The 19,584-nt window shown below is 42.9% G+C and overlaps 1 protein-coding gene across 22 annotated transcripts in view; it reads right to left on the reverse strand.

Annotated features, from left to right (window-relative positions):
- EIF4G3 (eukaryotic translation initiation factor 4 gamma 3) overlaps positions 1-19,584 on the reverse strand; it is a 499,287-nt gene that overhangs the window by 181,734 nt on the left and 297,969 nt on the right. For all 22 annotated transcript variants that reach the window (XR_012654775.1, XM_075060289.1, XM_075060273.1 and 19 more), the window contains 2 exons: positions 18,762-18,871; positions 14,774-14,896 (listed from right to left, as the gene is read on the reverse strand). Coding sequence is in view for 21 of the 22 variants with exons in the window: in XM_075060289.1 (XP_074916390.1) it covers positions 14,774-14,896; positions 18,762-18,871 (233 nt within the window). In the remaining variant the exon portion in view is untranslated. The remainder of the gene's footprint in view (positions 1-14,773; positions 14,897-18,761; positions 18,872-19,584) is intronic.

The raw sequence follows: 19,584 nt of genomic DNA on the forward strand, positions 1-19,584 counted from the left end.
GACTGTCCAGCATGGCAAGCACATCTAGCAGCTCTCCATTTTTACATGCAACTGCCCAGCTGATCACGCTGGCTACATGTTCAAGACGCACTTCAACCTAGACCATACAGGAGATATTGGATCTCCTAGGCCTGTGGGTAGAAGAGGCTGTGCGAGCACAGCTCCAGACCAGCTGTAGAAACATAGACATCTTCGAGCGGACTGCACAGGGGATGCAGAATGGGTAGGACAGGGATCAGTAGCAGTGCGTCGTGAAAGCAAAGAAACCATGGCAAGCACATTAGAAGGCCAGGGAGACCAAGAGTCAATCCAGGTCTGCCGGTTTTAAAAAGAGCTGCATGTCTGATTTGGCGGAGACCTGACCATCACCCTGCACACCACCATGGATACCACTGAGGAACCCAAGTCACATGTCCCTGGTGTGAACAGCAAGGAGGAGGTGGAGCAGGAGGGGGAGCAGGATGGGGGACATTAGACCAGGGGATCCAGCTATGCTGTGAGCCAAGACCTGTTTGAGACTCCACTGCAATTAAGACGATCCTGGCAATTGAGCACAGGTGAGCCTGATACAGGGGAAGGAACCCTGAGTAAATGTGTAAATTTACTTCCCATTACAGTGATGGTGCCCCAACTTAGCAGGACACAGCTACTAACTTATCATTAATTTACTCATACTACAAGAGGCAGCAGTACAACAAGAGAGGTAGAGTTATCTGCTTTTCATTTCCCTGTAAAGTTGTGGGGGGAGGGCATGTGGACCACTTTGTTTACGTACACAGGGATGTCGTCCCTTGAGCTCTTCTGAGATATCTCAATGAAACTTTCATGAAGGTACTCTGCAATCCTTTCCTGAAGGTTTCTAGGAATGGCAGCCTTATTTTTCCCTCCACAGTAAGTCACTTTCTACCAGTTGGAGATAACTTCAGCAGGCATCATTGCAATCAATAGGCTAGTGGCATAAAGGCCCGGGTGGATTTGGGACACAACCAGCAGCTATGCTTTCTGTCCCTCAAGAATGAGATACCAGCTAAAATCCTCACCCCCTGTGGAAAATGGTACCAGTATTAATTGCCATTGCCCTATACACAGTTTCATACAATTGAGCAATTCCCTCTTCATTTCCCTCATCCCTGGAGGGCCATACTCACCATGGCTGGTGCTGTGCACAAGCACTCCAAAGCAGAAGACTCAATCAGCATGTCGTGTTTAAAACTTTAGGGAAGCAAGAGAAGGGAGTTCTGTATCAACGTTTGCTTTCTGTTGTGACTATACCGACAATGGTACCTCTGGGTATTTTATCTATGGCTGCTGCCCCTGGAGGTTTTCCCCCTTCACACCCATGGAATACCTGAGCCAGTTAAGGAGGCAAATGAAGAGGACTTAAGATAACATGTTCAGTGATATCCTGCAAGCCGTGAGCAAAAGGCCTGAAGGATGAATATTGCAGACTGTGTGGAGAAGGAAAGAGCGACTAGGAGAAAGACCCAAGAGTCCCAGCAGGAAAAGGATAGGGAGATGCACCGGCAGCAAACAGATGCTGGAAACTCTTCCATACTTACAGGGTCAACAGTCCTGGGATTGCCTTCCTTTACAGTCCATGGAGAACTCCCATATAGCACCCCCCTACGTTCCACATAGAATCATAGAAGATTAGAGTTGGAAAAGACCTCAGGAGATCATCTAGTCCAACTCCCTGCTCAAAGCAGGACCAACCCCAGCTAAATAATCCCAGCCAACGCTTTGTCAAGTTGGGCCTTAAAAACCTCTAAGGATGGAGATTCCACCAACTCCCTAGGGAACCCATTCCAGTGCTTCACCACCCTCCTAGTGAAATAGCTTTTCCTAATATCCAATCTAGACCTCCTCCACTGCAACTTGAGACCATTGCTCCTTGTTCTGTTAAGCACATAGCAACAGGTGCCACATCCCTACCCGCCATCACTCCACACTGAGGAACAATAAGGACAACCACAGCTTCACATTCACTGACCTGAGAGAGCCACATTTGATGCATGGGCATCTAAAATGGATATAAATGTTCCTTCAGCATTTTTAAGCTCTGTTCCATAAATTTATTTAATGTTTAATGCATTTCCTTTTAACTTGCACAGAATTTTTGATTCAATAAAACTATTGTTTGGAAAATAATTCATCTTTATTCATTCCCAACATATGCTGCAGAATGTCTGGCAGAAATGAAAGCACCCACTTACTTGTTATTATACGCTGTGACCCAACTCATAGGCTCAGTGACAGTGTCTTAATCATAAATGTATAGCAGGCACCACAAAATTAATAGGTGCATTGTCAGTGTACTATTCACAGATCTGCATCAAGCACCACACAATTCCTAACAACCCTCCAAACTGCAGGACCAGGTAGAGCACAATATGCCACAACGCATTACTGTGGTTCCCTGTTAAAGTGCTCTTTCAAAGTCTCCTTGAGCCATATAGCTCCACATTGAGCTCTTGCATCTGACTGTCCAAACACAGCAAACAGTTGGTCCACCTCCTCCCTCCACCCTGGCGGCAGCTTTTCCCCCTCTGCTTCATAGACATTATGCAGGACACAGCAGGTCATTATAACCATTGGGATACATTTCTTACTGAGATTCAATCTTTTAAGTGGCCAATGTACAGCTATATGAGCCAGGGGAGTAAGAGTTAGGATCACTACTTGCATTTTAATGTCATCAATGGTAAATCCACTAGTTGAGAACAGAAGTCCCTGCTCATAGCTTTCTAAACAATCCTGTGTTCTTAAAGATGCATGTGTCATGCACCTTCATTGACCAGCCCACACTGATGTTGGTGAAGCCTCGCTAGTGATCCACCAATGCTTGCATAATCACAGAAAAGTAGCCCTTTCTGTTGATGCACTCTGTGGCAAGGTGGTCAGGTGCGAAAATAGGGATACACGTGCCATCTATTGCTCCATCACAGTTCAGGAAGCCCATTGCTGCAAATCCATCTGCTATGTCCTGCAGATGCTAGAAGTCAGTCCTGCACGGCAGGAGGTGATTAATGGCCCTGCATACTTGCATGACAACAGGCCCCCACACTGGATTTTCCAACTCCAAGATGATTTCCCACTGACCAGCACTGCAAATTTCCACAGTATAATCGCAACTCGCTTCTCTGCTGTCAGTGCAGCTCTTATTCTGGTGCCTCTGCGCTGGAGAGAGCCTAGCACACAGATACAGGAATGAATCTGAAAGTTCTGCTCATCATCCCAAGCCTGCATTATGATGCAATCCCACCAGTTAGTGCTCATTTCTCGGCCCCAGAATGGGCACTCCACCAATTGAAGCTGCTCCTTGAACAACAACATTGAATTGGTTCTCGCTATGTCCCACAGTAACCTGACCTGCTCCAGGAAAATGTCATGTTCCACATGGCTCTTCCTGCATCTCTGAAAATACCAGAGGACTGTGCATACTGTGCTTGCAATGCTCATGAGAATAATGCAAAGTTGTACAGGCTCCATGGTTCTGTCAGAGATGGTGGATGTGTGGGTTCGTGGGATTTTCAAAATAGGTGCAAAAATTATGGGATAGAGATGGTGGAGAAAGCAGAATGATGGGATCCTGCAGTCCCAGTCACCACTGCATGACTTGTTTCTTCTTCACCATACATTGCCAAAACTTCCCAAAAGATTGGATATTCATGTGTTGCACACTGAAATACCTACCCACGGGGCACCGAAACAAGCACTCCTGGTGAGTACGTGCATCTTCGATGCAAGGAGCCAAGTATGCACATGTACAACCAATGCACTAACTGTGTCAGCTTTATGTCAACGTAAATTACGCCGATAAAAGTTTGTATGTAGACATGTCCTTAGTAAGCGTAGGGAGCCTGTTGCCACACTCATGAACGAGGCAGAATTCCAAGCCAGAAAAGGAACATTCTGCAGCACAGAGGAAGGATGCAGTGTACATCTCTGGGGGAGATGTAGTAACTATTGCTGGTAAACAGTGACAAGTTTTTAAAGTGCTTGTACACAAATGCTAGAAGTCTAAATAATAAGCTGGGTGAACTACAGTGCCTTGTGATAAAGGAGGATATTGATATAATAGGAATCACTAAGAGAAATCAACAGGACACAATCATTCCGGGGTACAAAATATATGGGAAGGACAGAACAGGTGGTGCATGGGGTGAGGGGTGGGGAGGGGCAGGGAGTGGCACTATATGTGAAAGAAAATGAAGAATCAAATGAAGTAAAAATCTTAAGCGAATCCACATGTTCCATAGAATCGCTATGGATAGAAATTTCATACTCCAATAAGAATATAACATTAGGGATCTATTATCGACCACCTGACCAGGACAGTGAGAGTGATGATGAAATGCTGAGGGAGATTAGAGAGGCTATCAAAATTAAGAACTCAATAATAGTGGGGGATTTCAATTATCCCCATATTGACTGGGAACATTTCACTTCAGGACAAAATGCAGAGATAAAATTTATCGACACTTTAAATGACTGCTTCGTGGAGCAGCTGGTACAAAAACCCACAAGGGGAGAGGCAACTCTAGATTTAATCCTGAGTGGAGCGCAGGAGCTGGTCCAAGAGGCAACTGTAACAGGACTACTTGGAAATCGTGACCGTAATACAAGAGCATTCAACATCCCTGTGGTGGGAAGAACATCTCAACAGCCCAACACTGTGGCATTTAATTTCAGAAGGAGGAACTATGTAAAAATGAGGGGGCTAGTTAAACAAAAGTTAAAAGGTACAGAGACTAAAGTGAAATCCCTGCAAGCTGCATGGACGCTTTTTAAAGACACCATAATAGAGGCCCAACTTCAATGTATACCCAAAATTAAGAAACACAGTAAAAGAACTAAAAAAGAGCCACCGTGACTTAACCACCATGTAAAAGAAGCAGTGAGAGATAAAAAGACTTCCTTTAAAAAGTTGAAGTCAAATCCTAGTGAGGCAAATAGAAAGGAGCAAAACGTGCCAGCTTAAGGCAGAGCAGTGTAAATCAAACAAAGCAAAGAGGAGGTAGGAAGAATGGCGAACCAAAAACTCAAAGGTAGACAAAATGTGTTAAGTAAATAGAAGCAGAAAGCTTGCTAAACAACCATGGGGCCTTGAATGACGAGATACAAAAGGAGCGCTTAAAGATGAGAAAGCAATTGTGGATGAACAAATGGAATTCTTTGCTTCAGTCTTTCATGACGCTGAGGATGTTAGGTGAATTCTCCAAACGCTGAGCCGGTTTTGTAGGTTGACAAACTGAGAAGCTCACAGATTGAAGTGTCACTAAGGAGGTGTTTAGAATTAATGGATAAACTCAAGATGAACAAGTCAAGTGAGCAGATGGATTTCACCCAGAGTTTGAAGAACTAAGATGTGAAATTGTGGACTATACACTAAGGTTTTAATGCCTTAAATGGCTTTCGGTACCCAAAACTGGAAGTTAGCCTAATGTAACACCAATATTTTAAAAAGGGCTGCTGAGAGGAGACCGGCTTCCAAACCGTAGTCTAACGTCGGTACCAATGTTCGGCAAATTAACAAAACTGCTAGTTAAGAATAAAAAAAAAAAAATTTGTCCCCCAGAAAAAAAACCAACCCAAAAATTGGGGGGGAAAAAAAAAAAACAAACTGTTGAGAAATAGCACATCGGTTTCTGTAAGGGAAAATCGGTCCCTACTAATGCGATTAGAGTTTTGAAGGGTCAACAAACAGGTGGACAGGGGGATCATGGACCATAGTGGACTTAGATTCAGTAAAGCCTTTGACAAAGTCCTCACAAAGACTCATTACATAAATTAAGCGGTCATCGAATAAAAGTGATGTCCTGTCATGGTTTGAGAACTGGTTAAGCCAGGGACAAGGGTAGGAATTAATGGTAAATTCTCAGAAGGAGAGGGTAACTATGTTTCCCAGGTCAGGCTAGGACAATCTAGTCAACGCTTATTCATAAATGATCGGAGAAAGGGGATAACAGTGAGGTGGCAAAGTTTGCAGCGAATCAAACTGCTCAACGAAGTTAAGAAGTAAAACAGGCTGTGAGAGACTTCAAAAAGATCTCAGCAACACTATAGTGATTGGGCATGAAAAAGGGAAGAAATTTTATGTGTAATGATAAATAAAGTAATGCCCATGGAAAATAACCCACTAGACTACAATATGACGGCTTTTTAGCTATAACAATCAGGAAAAAGATTTGATCATCATGGACAGTTCTCTGAGAGATTCACGTGTGCACTGTGCGAGGCGGTCAAATCAAACGGATTGGTTAGGAAATCATAAAAGGGGAAGAAGAATAAGACTGAGAATATATCAACTTGCCTTATCTATATCCATATATGCCAGATCTCAATACTGTTAAGATGTGGTCTCTCTAACCTCAAAAAAGATATCACGGGGCACTAGAAAAGGTAGAAAAGGGCAACTAAAATGATTAGTGGAGAGGGTCCCATATGAGGAAAGAAAAGAGGCTAGACTCTCTGCTAGAAAAGAGAGACTAAGGGGGGATATGATAGAGTAATAAATTAGAAAGTGATCTGGGAGAAAGTGGATAAGAAAGATTATTTACTATTCCATTATACAAAGAACTAGGGTCCCCAAATGAATAATAGCACAGGTTAAACAAATAAAAGGAGTGTGCTTCTTCATGCAGCGCAAGTCACTTGAGACTCCTTACTGAGGAGGTTGTAAAGGCTAGGACTATAACAGCCTTTAAAAGAGAACTGGATAAATCGTGGTTAAGTCCATAATGGTATTGGGCCAGGAATGGGTAAGGACATGGTATCCCTAGGCCTCTGTGTCAAGGTGGAGATGAATGGCAAGAAGAGATATTATCATTTGCCTGTTAGGTTCACTCCCTCTGGGGCACCTGGCATTAGCCACTGTCGGTAGACAGATACTGGGCTAGATGGACCTTTGGTCTGACCCGGTACGGCCGTTCTTATGTTCTTCTTTTTAAAATTTAAAAAACTTACCAGTGGTTCTCAACCTTTTAGGGCTCAGGACTAATTTGTAAATGTTCATGGCCTGTTGTGATCCAATAAATAGCCAGGGGGTGGAAGCCCTGGAGTGGTTTTGGTTGGTTCCTGTCCCCCAGAGGATTATGTCCTGCCCCACACTCACACCACAGTGACAGCTCCTTCAGGTTGTGTTGTGGAGCTGGCTCGGCTTGGCTCTCCGCTCCGGGCGTTGCAACCTCTAGGGTTGAGGCACCGCTCAGGTTAGGTCCTGCCCCTCGAACTGGCCAAATTTGTGAGAGTGGAGGTGTGACCTGGTTCATGAGGTTGCAATGCCACTCACTCAAGTTTGGCCTACCCAGCCTGAGTGGTGCTGGGACCTCAGAGATTGCAGTGCTTGGAGCAGCCGCCATGCTGTATTATACCTGGTATTGTCTCCCTTACTTGTGTGCTTACGTTGGCGGCAGTGCTGCCTTCAGAGCTGGACGGCCAGAGAAAAGAAAGGGCTGGAAAGTGCTGAAGGCAGTAACAGTGCAGAAGGGTGGCAATACCATGCCTTCTGCAGGGCTCTGCCCCCTACCATTTCCCTCCCCCCCACCCCCAAACGTTGCGCCTTGGGCAGCTGCCCCGCTCACCGTACCCTGGTTATAGCCCTGCTGCCACACAACTCTTTGAAACATTTCGGAGACCCAATTTTGGGTCCTGACTTGCAAGTTAAGAAACCCTCATCTAGACAACTCCTTATATCATGCTTTCAATAAATCTGTTTAGGGGAAGACTTATTTTTAGATAACATGCAATTAGTAAAGCTGATTCCCTGTGTCTAGCAGGAGCTGATTCAATGCAGCAAAGTGACCTGACAGTATAAGATAATAACCTAAGCACTACAATGTCTCTTTCCAGAATCCATTGTCCACGCAACTCATTAGCTGAGTCATACTTCCTGGTGAAGCAACATAATCAACAAAGTAGCATCAGCATCTCTTAGACAGCAAGAAGTGAAATAATCACTAACAGTATCAGCATCTCTTTGTTTGTTCTATAGGAATACCATTATAAAACATACCTGTGTGCATATTGTGTCGTCTGTCCCCCCTCCCCACCTCCTTCCCATTAGTTCCAAAGCTATTTAGCTGGTGTCTACAGTATTCCTGCAAAACTATGAGCTACAGGAAAAGATCGTACATGCAGAATGCTCTGAGGACCAGACCACCAGGTCCAGCAAAACCTTTAAGCCACCTTCCTGCTCCTCTAATCCTGAGGCTGCCGGAGGGAAGAACTAACCCCCAGCTTAACTTAGAATAGGCTATCAACGCTCTGAATTGTGTTAGTCTGAACAGTCCCCATGGAAATGCTCAGTTGGTTAGAGCACAGAATGCTCTGCCCCTTTTCCCCTCCTACTCGGAACACTTGGGCTTGGTCTACACTAGGGGGCAGGGTCAATGTAAGATACGCAACTTCAGCCACGGGAATAGCTTAGCTGAAGTCAAAGTATCTTATTTTGACTTACCTCCCATTCTCACGGTGCGGGATCGATGGCCGCAGCTCCCCCTGTCGACTCCACTACTGCCATTCGCCCTGGTGGAGTTCCAGAGTCGACAGGAGCGCGTTCGGGGATCGATATATCGCGCTAGATGAGACGCAATATATCGATCCCCAATAAACTGATTGCTACCTGCCGATCCGGCGGGTAGTCTCGACGTACATTTTGTGAGGTGTGTGGAAAAAATGAAGGTATTATAGTCCCAGCTACCATAGTTTTAGGCCACTAGGGCATTTTCTTAAATCAGGAGAATTGTCAATTGCTCTCTTCGGGCAGTTTGCTTCCCTTCTGTACCACCAAAGGGCAGAGTTTGGGGCCATGATCATATTTTATTTCAACATTACGGCTCCAAATTGCAAGTTTATTGATACATTTAATCCTGTGATCTCAGTATCCCACCCAAAAATTAATGTGTTAAAATGGAGCCTGGGACGGACATCATGACAGTCCCATGTGTTGAGATGGAGCATGGGATGGGACGCATGAGAGCCAGCTTATACTTTTATCTCAGCCTAACTGAACAAAAACATTTTTTTTTAGCATTTATTTCTCCTGAAGTCAGGATATTTTCCACCAGTTTAACTCCACTTAAAACCCCATGTTAAAGGCCATTTCCTAGCACTGTTCCAGATCTGTGTGTCCTAGCATGTTAATTTTACACTTCTCCCACATCCTGAAATTCTTGAAGGAAAATGGTGGAAGAAGGGGAAAAAGGAAAATTTCAGCCAGTCCTCATTTAGCCGTTTCAAAGGTCACTGATGTCATGGGAGTCTTATGGCTTCCCCCGCCACAAAACTTTGTCAATTTAAAAATACCCTCAAAAAAAGGAAAACCTCATTCTTGTTCCCCCTCCAACCTTCTAAATAAATGCAAATTTAGCAGTGCTTGGTTTAATGGGCCCTGCTTGCACTTCCTGATAGAAAGAAGGATCTAGGATGACATGGGGAGAAGCAGCAGCAACACAGACAGTTGCTACTAAAAGTCCAAGAGTTGCTGCAGTGAAGATAATTCTCCCTGTTTGCCTGATCTGAGAAACTAACAAGGTGGGTGGGTGGAACACTGAGTCTTAGCAGCTGGGGAGGATATTGGGGACAGCCAGTGCAAGTTCCAAAAAGAGAGAGAGGAGGAGGAAGGAACAGATGCTGACAGACTGCCAGCTCCTAAGCGGGGAACTTGTTCGAAAGATTTCTTTCCAATCCCACTAACCTCCAGCTGGAGGGAGGGAGATGAGCTGAATATGCCTACAGTGTGGATGAGCAATAGTTGGCCAGCCAAGGAGCGCTCCAGTAAGCGGAGAGAGATTGAGAGGCTGCAGCTGCTGCTTCTGACAGCATAGAGAAATTGAAAACTTGGTCCCCTGACAGAGAGATGATCAGGCTATGTCTCTGGTCTATTCCCTAAACTGGAACCAGCACTAAAAAGAGAATTAGCTTTTCTTCCCAGCATTGATTTTAGCAGGAGAGCAGGGAGACATCCCCTCCCTATGCTTCAGAGCTGTATGCTGCACATGTGCAAGAGAGCAGGTGAAGGGAAAGAAGTCATTTTTCAACAGTATAAAGGATACACCTCTAGCCATGGCAGTTCATTACAATACGGACTTCAAATACATGTCAGGGCTACCGAGATTTTTTGGTCTAACAAAAAGAGCAGGAGTACTTGTGGCACCTTAGAGACTAACAAATTTATTTGGGCATAAGTTTTCGTGGGCTAAAACCCACTTCATTGGATGCATGCATTGGAAAATACAGTAGGAAGATATATATACACAGAGAACATGAAAAAAATGGGTGTTGCCATACCAACTCTAATGAGACTAATCAATTAAGGAGGGCTATTATTAGCAGGAGGAAAAAACCCAACAACTTGTAGTCTTGTTACAGTTGGTATGGCAACATCCATTTTTTCATGTTCTCTGTGTATATATATCTTCCTACTGTATTTTCCACTGCCTGCATCTGATGAAGTAGGTTTTAGCCCACAAAAGCTTATGCCCAAATGAATTTGTTAGTCTCTAAGGTGCCACAAGTACTCCTGTTCTTTTTGCTGATACTAACAGAGCCACCAGTCTGAAATTTGGTCTAACAATTCTCTTCTGGCCTTGATTTGAGGCTGAATGGAGCAAGCCCTGGACATCAGATCAATGTCATTTTCACTCCCTGGCAGTGGGTTATTCACATGAAATCGAGGTAGGGAGAATCAAGCGGGTAGAACAATTGGAAGCTGGACAGCTGACTTTTTACTGAGGAAATCAAGAGAGCAGTGAGAAGGGTCCGTTTAGGATATTTATTCTTTTTCCTTCGTTAACAACAAAGTGTGATTTTAGGGTTGAGAATATATACACATAGGAGTCGGAAAATTCTTATGTAAAGATTCCCACAGGAAAGTTAACTTGGTCACACTGCAAGAATATATTAAAGCATATAGTTGACAGCACAAATTAATTCAGTATAAATGTGCCATATAGACTTTTCTCTCCTTTATAGTGCTTCAGTGGAATACTCACATTTTTATATAAAAAATACAAGATTCTTCTGTATAGAGTAGAATCATAGAACCATAGGGTTAGAAGGGACTGCAAGGGTCATCTAGTCTAATCCTCTGCCAAGATACAGGATTTGTTATGTCTAAACCATCCAAGACAGGTAGATATCCAGCCTCCTTTTGAAAACCTCCAGTAAGGGAACTTCCACAACCTCCCTAGGCAGTCTGTTCTATTGTCTTGCTGTTTTTACAGTTAGGAAGTTTAATCTAAATCTGTTATGCTGTCGTTAGCACCTATTACCTCTTGTTCTGCACTCTGTGGCAAGCTAGAACAATTTTTCTCCATCTTTTTTATGGCAGTCTTTCAAGTATTTGAAGACCACTATCTCAATCTCTTCTTTTCCAAAATAAACAAACCCAGTTCCTTCAGCCTTTGCTCATATGGCTTACATTCCATCCTTTTGATCATCTCTGTTGCTCACCTCTGGATCCTTTCCAGTTTCTACACATCCTTTCTATGCACTGGTGACCAAAACTGAACACAGTACTCCAGCTGAGGCTTAACCAGCACCGAGTAGAGCAGTATTATCACCACCCATGGCTTAAAAGCAATGCCTCTGTTAATGCATCTGTGACACTCTATACCTTAGGGGAGCGCCCTATAAACCTCATATTCATCATTTATATAAAACTGTGATATTTCAAATAAAGCATGACATGTGAGGTATTATGGGAAAGGTTATGATCTGCTAAATGCTGTTGTTCTTTCTAAATATGCATAATCATTGTTGCATATGAAATTATGAGATTGAGTTTTATGGTTGTCATTAAAATATGCTGTGAGCTGGGGAAATGCCCAGATATTAGATCCCCAGAGACAAGAATAAGGACGCTAACCAATGCGTGAACAGGTTTCGAACAACAATCCACAGCCATTTTCCAGCAAGGGAGTTACAATTCAGTGACTCACTTGCACAAGGCCACATCAGGGGAATTGCTCAGGCTTGCCTGGTGACTCAGCAATGCCCACCAGATATGCCTGGACTTATGTTTTCCAAGCACAAGGAATAAGGGCATAAAACAGAACACAGTGGCCTCATGCTTTGCCTTTTCTCTCCCCTCTCCTTCCCCCCCCTCACCTTCACTGCAAGCAACAATAACACTCAGAAGACTGAAGACTCCAACAGAGGAGACTGGCCCAGGTTTCAAGGGTGAAACCTGAGCATTATGAACTGTAACATCTGAGAAATGGCTAAGAAAACCGCTTGACTGACATACTGCCTAATGTCTTACAGATTTAAGATTTAGATTATGTGTTTATTTTGTTTTCTTTGATAACTAACTCTGACTTTTTGCCTATCACTTATAATCACTTAAATCTACCTTTTTGTAATCTATACACTTATTTTAATGTTTATCCTTACCAGTGAGTTTGACTGAAGTGCTTGGTAAATCTGCTCAGGTTACTAAGGCTGGTGTATGTCCACTTTCTATTGACGAAGTGGTGAACCCAATTAATAAACCTGCATTGCTCAAGAAAGGGTTTTGGCTCGGGGATCATTCATGCAATCTTGGTGGGTGTGGGGCTCCACATGTGCTTGCACTGAGTAGTAACAGCAACTAAAGGGGTTTGCTGCTTGCCACCAGTAAGGCACTGAGACAGACCACCCAGAATAGTGGAAAAAGGAGGCACAGCAGTCCCAGGTTGAACCGAGGATCCCGTCGCAGCATTCTAAAATTGCATTTGCTTTTTTTGCAACAACATGCCATTACTGACTCTTGTTGAGGTTGTGATCCACCACAACTCCCAGATCCTTCTCAGCAGTGCTGCTGCCAAGCCAGTTATCTCCCATTCTATATTTATGCATTTGGTTTTTCTTCCCTAAGTGTAGCACCTTACATTTGTCTTTGTTGAATTTAATTTTGTTGTCTATAATGAGGGCCCTACCAAATTCACAGTCCATTTTGGTCAATTTCATGGTCATAGGATTTTAAAAATTGTAAATTTCACGATTTCAGTTATTTAAATCTGAAATTTAATGGTGTTGAAACCGTAGGTGTCCTATCCCAAAAGCGGAGGGGGGGGAGGGGAGAGGATGTCACAATGTTATTGTGGGAGGGTGGGGGGCTTAGTACTGTGACCCTTACTTCTGCACTGCTGCTGGCGGCGGCACTGCCTTCAGAGCTGGGCTGGTGGAGAGCAGCAGCTGATGGCTGGAAGCCCAGCTCTGAAGGCAGCACTGTTACCAGCAGCAGCACAGAAGTAAAGATGGCATGGTACGGTATGGCCTTACTTCTGCCCTCGTGCTGGTGGGGTGCTGCCTTCAGAGCTGGGCACCTGGCTAAGAGACACCACCCTCTGGCCACCCAGTGCTGAAGAATCTGCAGAAGTAAGGGTGGCAGTACCGTGACCCCCCTAAAATAACTTTCCAACCTTCCACCCCCACAACTCCCTTTTGGGTCAGGACCTCCAGTTTGAGAAACGCTGGTCTCCCCTTGAAATCTGTATAGCACAGGGTAAAAGTACACAAAAGACCAGATTTTATGGTCTGTGATGTGTTTTTCATGGCCAAGAATTTGGTAGGGCTCTATCTATAACCCAATTCTCCAACCCCCACCCTCCTGCCCCTTCCCCCAACTTTGTGTATCTGCAGATTTCATCAGTATGCTCTCTATTCCTACATCCAGGTCATTAATAAAGATGTTAAACAATACCAAATCCAGAACAGATCCCTGCAGAACCTCCCTCCAATCTGACATCATTCCATGAATAGTTACTCTTTGTTTGTGGTTGTTTAACCAATTATATATCCACTTAATGGTAGTTCTGCCAAGTCTGCATTTCTCCAGTTTATTTATCAGAATGTCATGTGGGACTGTGTCAAAAGCCTTGCTGAAGTCCAAGTATATTATGTCCACCGCATTCCCCTATCCACCAAACCAGTTACTCTGTCAAAGAAGGAAATCAAGCTGTTTTGACATGATTTGTTCTTGGTAAATCCATATTCGCTGCTAGAGCTTACCCCTTAATCCTCCAAGTATTCACAAATTAAATGTTTTATACATTCTTCTAGTAGCTTTCGAGATATCAGAGTCAGGCTGACTGGTCTATAGTTTCCCAGCCCCTCCTTTTTCCCCTTTTTAAAGATGGGCACTATATTGCCCTTCTCCAGTCTTCCGGGACCTCTCCATCAGTTTGCAAATATTGTTACCAGTGGCACAGAGATTTCTTCAGCTAACCCCTTCAGTACCATCAGGTGAATAGCATCAGGTCCCACTGATTTGAATTCATTCAAATTGGTCAGAACATCTCTGACGTGTCCTTTACGTATCCCGATCTGCATCCCTTCCCCTATATTGTCTATCGTAAATTCACTAGTCATCCAGTCCCATGTTATTTTTTGTGAGAAGACTGACGCAAAGTTGGCATTGAGCAGGTCTGCCTTCCAACCATCTTCCATTATCAGCTCACCTTCTCCACTCTGTTCTTGATCTTTCTTTTAGAAACAAAGCAGTTACTGTAACAATGTTTAAAAACAGCTCCTGACAATGCCATGCAAAAGCTGTTTAGGAAGTCTGTAACAGCAACTCTTCTCTGAATATGGGCTTGTCAAAAAATTACCAAAAACTGGCTAACAATAACCTTTAAATGGCCTATTTATGAAAGGACTATTTAGATACCTGAGGTGATGATGCACCTAGTGTGAATGGAAAATGCAGTAAGTGGCTACAGCAAACAGCAAAGTTCAGCAGACATTAATGACAAAAGGCTGACATTACCAGAGCTCATCATCTTACTACCTGAGGAGGGGTAGGCGTGGGGGTGGGTCTAACAATGGGAGGCGTAGGGTTCCTGCTGCCTCCTCCAGACATTATTTCTTCTGTTATATCCTTGCCCCCCTGGTTTGGATCCCGGATTCGGATCTACAGAATTGAATAGAGAAATACTTCAAATGGGTATTCTCATTAGACACCATGCTAGGGAGTATACAAAGAAGGAAAACATGCACAAGTCATATATTCGCCATTACACTAAAAGTATTAAATACAGTGTCAGTCTGTGCCACACAATCAGACCTATAATTGCAAAGTGATATGGCTCTGATTTAAGATGGCATTCTGTGGTCACAAAGAAATGAAGCTTATTTGAATAACTGTCAACAAGATGATAAGGCACTCATCAATCATCACAATCAGGTCTAAATGTGAGCAGCTCTTCAAAATCTTTCCCAAATCCAGAGGAATAGTGGAACAATTAAGAAAAGAAATCAATCCATGATGGTGCATGACCCTTTAACTAAGGGTATAGTTATTCCTACTCTGGATTAAATGTACCAGACACTTACTAGCCACAGGACTAAACATGATAGACTAAACAGAGGTCGATACAAAAGGAAAAGGCAAAACACTCTGATAAGAAACCTAGTAACCCCTAGGGTCCCTATCACCACAGTATCTGAACACCTCATAACCTTTAATGGATTTAGTCTCACGACACCTCTGTGAAGGGGGGAAGTGTATTATTCTTATTTTACAGATGGGCAACTGAGGCGCAGAGAGGCTAAGTGAGTTGCCCAAGGCCACACAAAATTTTTTTGGCAGGACTGGGAATCCATTTTTACTTCTTGGCAACTTGTCAATAAAATCAATCTAAACTCTATGCCAGAGCCTGAGCCTCCATTGGTGCATCATGGGTTCCTACTAAAACTAATAGCACCAATGTGGTAGCTAAGAAGTTTTTTAATGAGGTGGTGTGTAGGTATGGTACCCCTGAAATAATAGATTCTGATAATGGGGTGGGGGGGCCTTTGTGGGAGAGGTTTATACATCAATGTTACAAGCTTTAGGAATCAAGCAGAAATTTCATACATCATATTGACCCCAATCCTCAGGTCACGTGGAGCGCATGAACTGGATCCAGGGCTGGCTTTAAGAAGTGCAGGGCCCGATTCAAATGGTTTCAACGATGGGTCCTTCACTCGCTCTGGGTCTTTGGCAGCACTGAAGGACCTGCCACCAAAATGCCGCCGAAGACCTGGAGCGCCGCCAGGTGAGTAAAAATTAAAAAGACACCTAAGTTAGGCGCTCTTCTTTAGGGTGCGGGGCCCGCTTAAAAAGCCGGCCCTGACTGCACCATTAAGGAAGTGCTGTGGAAGGTAGTAAACTACACCGGAAAAGATTGGCCAGACAAGCTGCCTTTAATTCTGGCAGCTATCCACAGCAGCAATAGACTAAAAACCAAAATCCAGCCTTTTCAAATTGTACATTAATTCTCATAGTACAATTATAAAATCCTGCTCCTAGAACATTGCCAGCAGATCGAGGGAAGTGATTATTCCCCTCTATTTGGCACTGGTGAGGCCATATCTGGAGTAGTGTGTCCAGTTTTGTCCCACACCCTGAAAGGATGTGGACAAATTGGAGAGATCCTGCGGAAGGCAATGAAAATTATTAGGGGACTGGGGCACAAGACCTATGAGGAGAGGCTGAGGGAACTGGGCTTGTTTAGTCTGCAGAAGAGAAGAGTGAGGGGGGGATTTGATAGCTGCTTTCAACTACCTGAAGGGGGGTTCCAAAGAGGCTGGAGCTCGGCTGTTCTCAGTGGTGGCAGATGACAGAACAAGGAGCAATGGTCTCAATTTGCAGTGGGGGAGGTCTAGATTAGATATCAGGAAAAACTATTTCACTAGGAGGGTGGTGAAGCACTGGAATGGGTTCCCTAGGAAAGTGGCGGAAACTCTATCCTTAGAGGTTTTTAAGGCCTAGCTTGACAAAGCCCTGGTTGGGATGATTTAGTTGGGGTTGGTCCTGCTTTGAGCAGGGAGTTGGACTAGATGACTTTCTGAGATCTCTTCCAACCCTAATCTTCTATGATTCTATGATTCTTCTACATGATCGCTCTCTCTGTCCCCCTATAAGAGGATGAGAAAGCAAACAAGTGGTGAAGTTACATGGGTTAATGCACTAACAGAAGGTGCTCAGATACTTTGATGAGCATTATGAGAACCTTTATAGAATGTAATAGGCTAATGGTGTCCAGAAGAACTTTTTGACTTTGCACTATGAGCTTTAGTATTCTGTTAGATTTTACTTCAAACTCAGGTTTAAAGAGTATACTGAAAACATGTACACTTGTCAGGATCACTGGACCAGATAAGTTTTCGAATCTTTTTATTTTTATGGTCTGAGAAAATGGAAAACACCTCCCTTGTCATACTTTTCTCTGCATTCTTTTATTGACTCTACAGCAACCAGGAGGTGATAATCTGCACATTTTTTTCAAGACAACGAATCAGTAGCAGAAAAAATACATTTTCCTTGTATAGATGCTTGTAGAATTACTGGGTCATATCTCATGTTCAACCAGTCATTTTGTATTTATATCACTGCTGATTCTTTTAGTTCTTCCTTTAATTTTTCCATTATTTCTTCAATTGCAGCATTTAGTAGTGTAAGCCTGTGAGTTTAATTCTGTCTAGAACAGTATATCTAGGGAGAAGGGCTTTAATCATTTTTTAAAACTTCTCATCTTCTGCTACAGTAGAACCTCAGAGGCATGAATACCTCAGGAATGGAGTTTGTTCGTAACCCTGAAATGTTTGTAACCCTGAACAAAATGTTATGATTGTTCTTTCAAAAGTTTACAACTGAATGTTGACTTAATACAGCTTTGAAATTTTATTATGCTGTTTTTAACCATCTTAGTGCAAATGAAACAAACACAGAAAGTTTCCTTATCTTGTCTTTTTTAAAAAAAATCCCTTTGTGTTTTTTTTTAAGCAGTTTACATTTAACATAGTACTGTGCTGTACAATATTTGCATGTGTGTCTGTCTGTCTGTCTGTCTGTCTGCTTGCTTACTTTTGGTTCCAAATGAGGTGTGTGGTTGACCGGTCAGTTCGCAACTCTGATGCTCGTGACTCTGAGGTTCTACTATACACTGAATACAATTTTATTAGCATACAAGACTGCAACTTTCTTATCAAGTTTAAGTCTTTGCATTTGAATTGGTTTTTATGGCGTAACTACTGATTTATCTGTGATATTTTTGGATGTTAAAAATGAACAGACTGTTCTTAAACAAAGCTGATGGTGAAGAGTTGCTAGAAGGCCTGGAAAAGGGACTTCGTATCACAGCTATGTGTTGATGACAAGAGTACAAAAAATGTCTTGCTTGCAGTACCACCCAGTTAAATGTTCTGCTTTTCCATTTCAATAGACAAAGTTTCATCCAATGTCACAGCTGATCTTAAGAAATCAAAAGAAACAGATATCCTGTACTTTGAGATGTAGGAAATCCTTCCTATCTTGCTAACAACTCTCAACAATGTTTATATTTTCCTTTAAGAGAATTCTGTCTTCAGTCCATTCAATCACTTGTCCCCTACCATTTCTTCAATTTTAGACAAGCTGAGCTAGATAAATTGATACCATGTTTGGTAATCACTAAGCATTAATTTCTCAATTGAAGTATCAATAAGCAGCTTTCACATTTACTATAGTTAGAATAAGAAACCGCCACCCAGTAAACTCAACACTGTGAAGACTGAAAAATAAGATGAGCTAGCCAGCTTTATACACAACTGTTATTGGATGCCCTGCCCATCATCAGAAGTTCTAGACTAACAAGGACTTAAAAGGGAGAGGAAAAAACCTACAGAAGGGTTAGGGAGTAACAATCTGAGTTTAATATTGAATTTTATATCATTGTGTCCCCTTCAATGTCCCGGCCTTGCTATATCAGACTTAGGAGATTCATAAAGAAAGTACCAGAAGAATAGGTTCTTACTGTTTTTTTCTCTCTTTTAGCTGGTGGAGGCTGCTGCTGCTGCTGCGGCTGTGTAGGCACTATGATGGGTGCTGACTGATACACTGGCTGACTTGGGTAGAACGGTGTTCCTAGGAAATCACAACAAGATAGAAACACATATTCAGTTCATTTGTAAATAAAGTAAAATGAAGATCAGAGTGACAGCCCTCTGATCCTCCCTTGAGTCCTTTGAGAAATCCCAGTTTCAATCTCCATTTTCTAAGTAGCCTGTGTGCAGTTTCTTCTGCACTTCTATCAAATCAGAATAATACATCATAACATTACAAGTGATGGAGAGAGTCACTATTCCACTTTTTTCATGTGACTGGGGAAATGGCCACATGCATCAACTTTCTAGAGGCACTGAAAATACTACTGAAATCAGACGACACTAACAGAAAGGAAAATCTGCCCTTCCTTGCATTTTACTGAGCTGCGAGACCTGTGAGGACTATTTCAAGCACTGAAAAAGCTACATAGAATTAAAGAAACAAGACTGGACTCTTAACCAGTGTCGAGAAAGCCATAGCCAAACTATTCCCTGGAAGAGAATCAGCAGAAAAACAAAAAATTAAAGCTACACCATGTATTCTCCAAGTTACTGTATCAGAATTAGAGAGTCATTGCCACATTTATTTTCTTTATTTCTCCTGCAATGATGATTTCAGAAATATAAACTGAAATTGTCTCCCTTATGATCAGCCCTTTCCTACTGCCCAATTCATTCAGAGATAACACAATCCAGGGTTGGTGACATCACCATAAACTTTTGGGATAAGTGTGCTATGATAAATGTAAGTCA

The sequence above is a fragment of the Chelonoidis abingdonii genome, chromosome 23, assembly GCF_003597395.2.
Source record: "Chelonoidis abingdonii isolate Lonesome George chromosome 23, CheloAbing_2.0, whole genome shotgun sequence".
NCBI lineage: Eukaryota > Metazoa > Chordata > Testudines > Testudinidae > Chelonoidis > Chelonoidis abingdonii.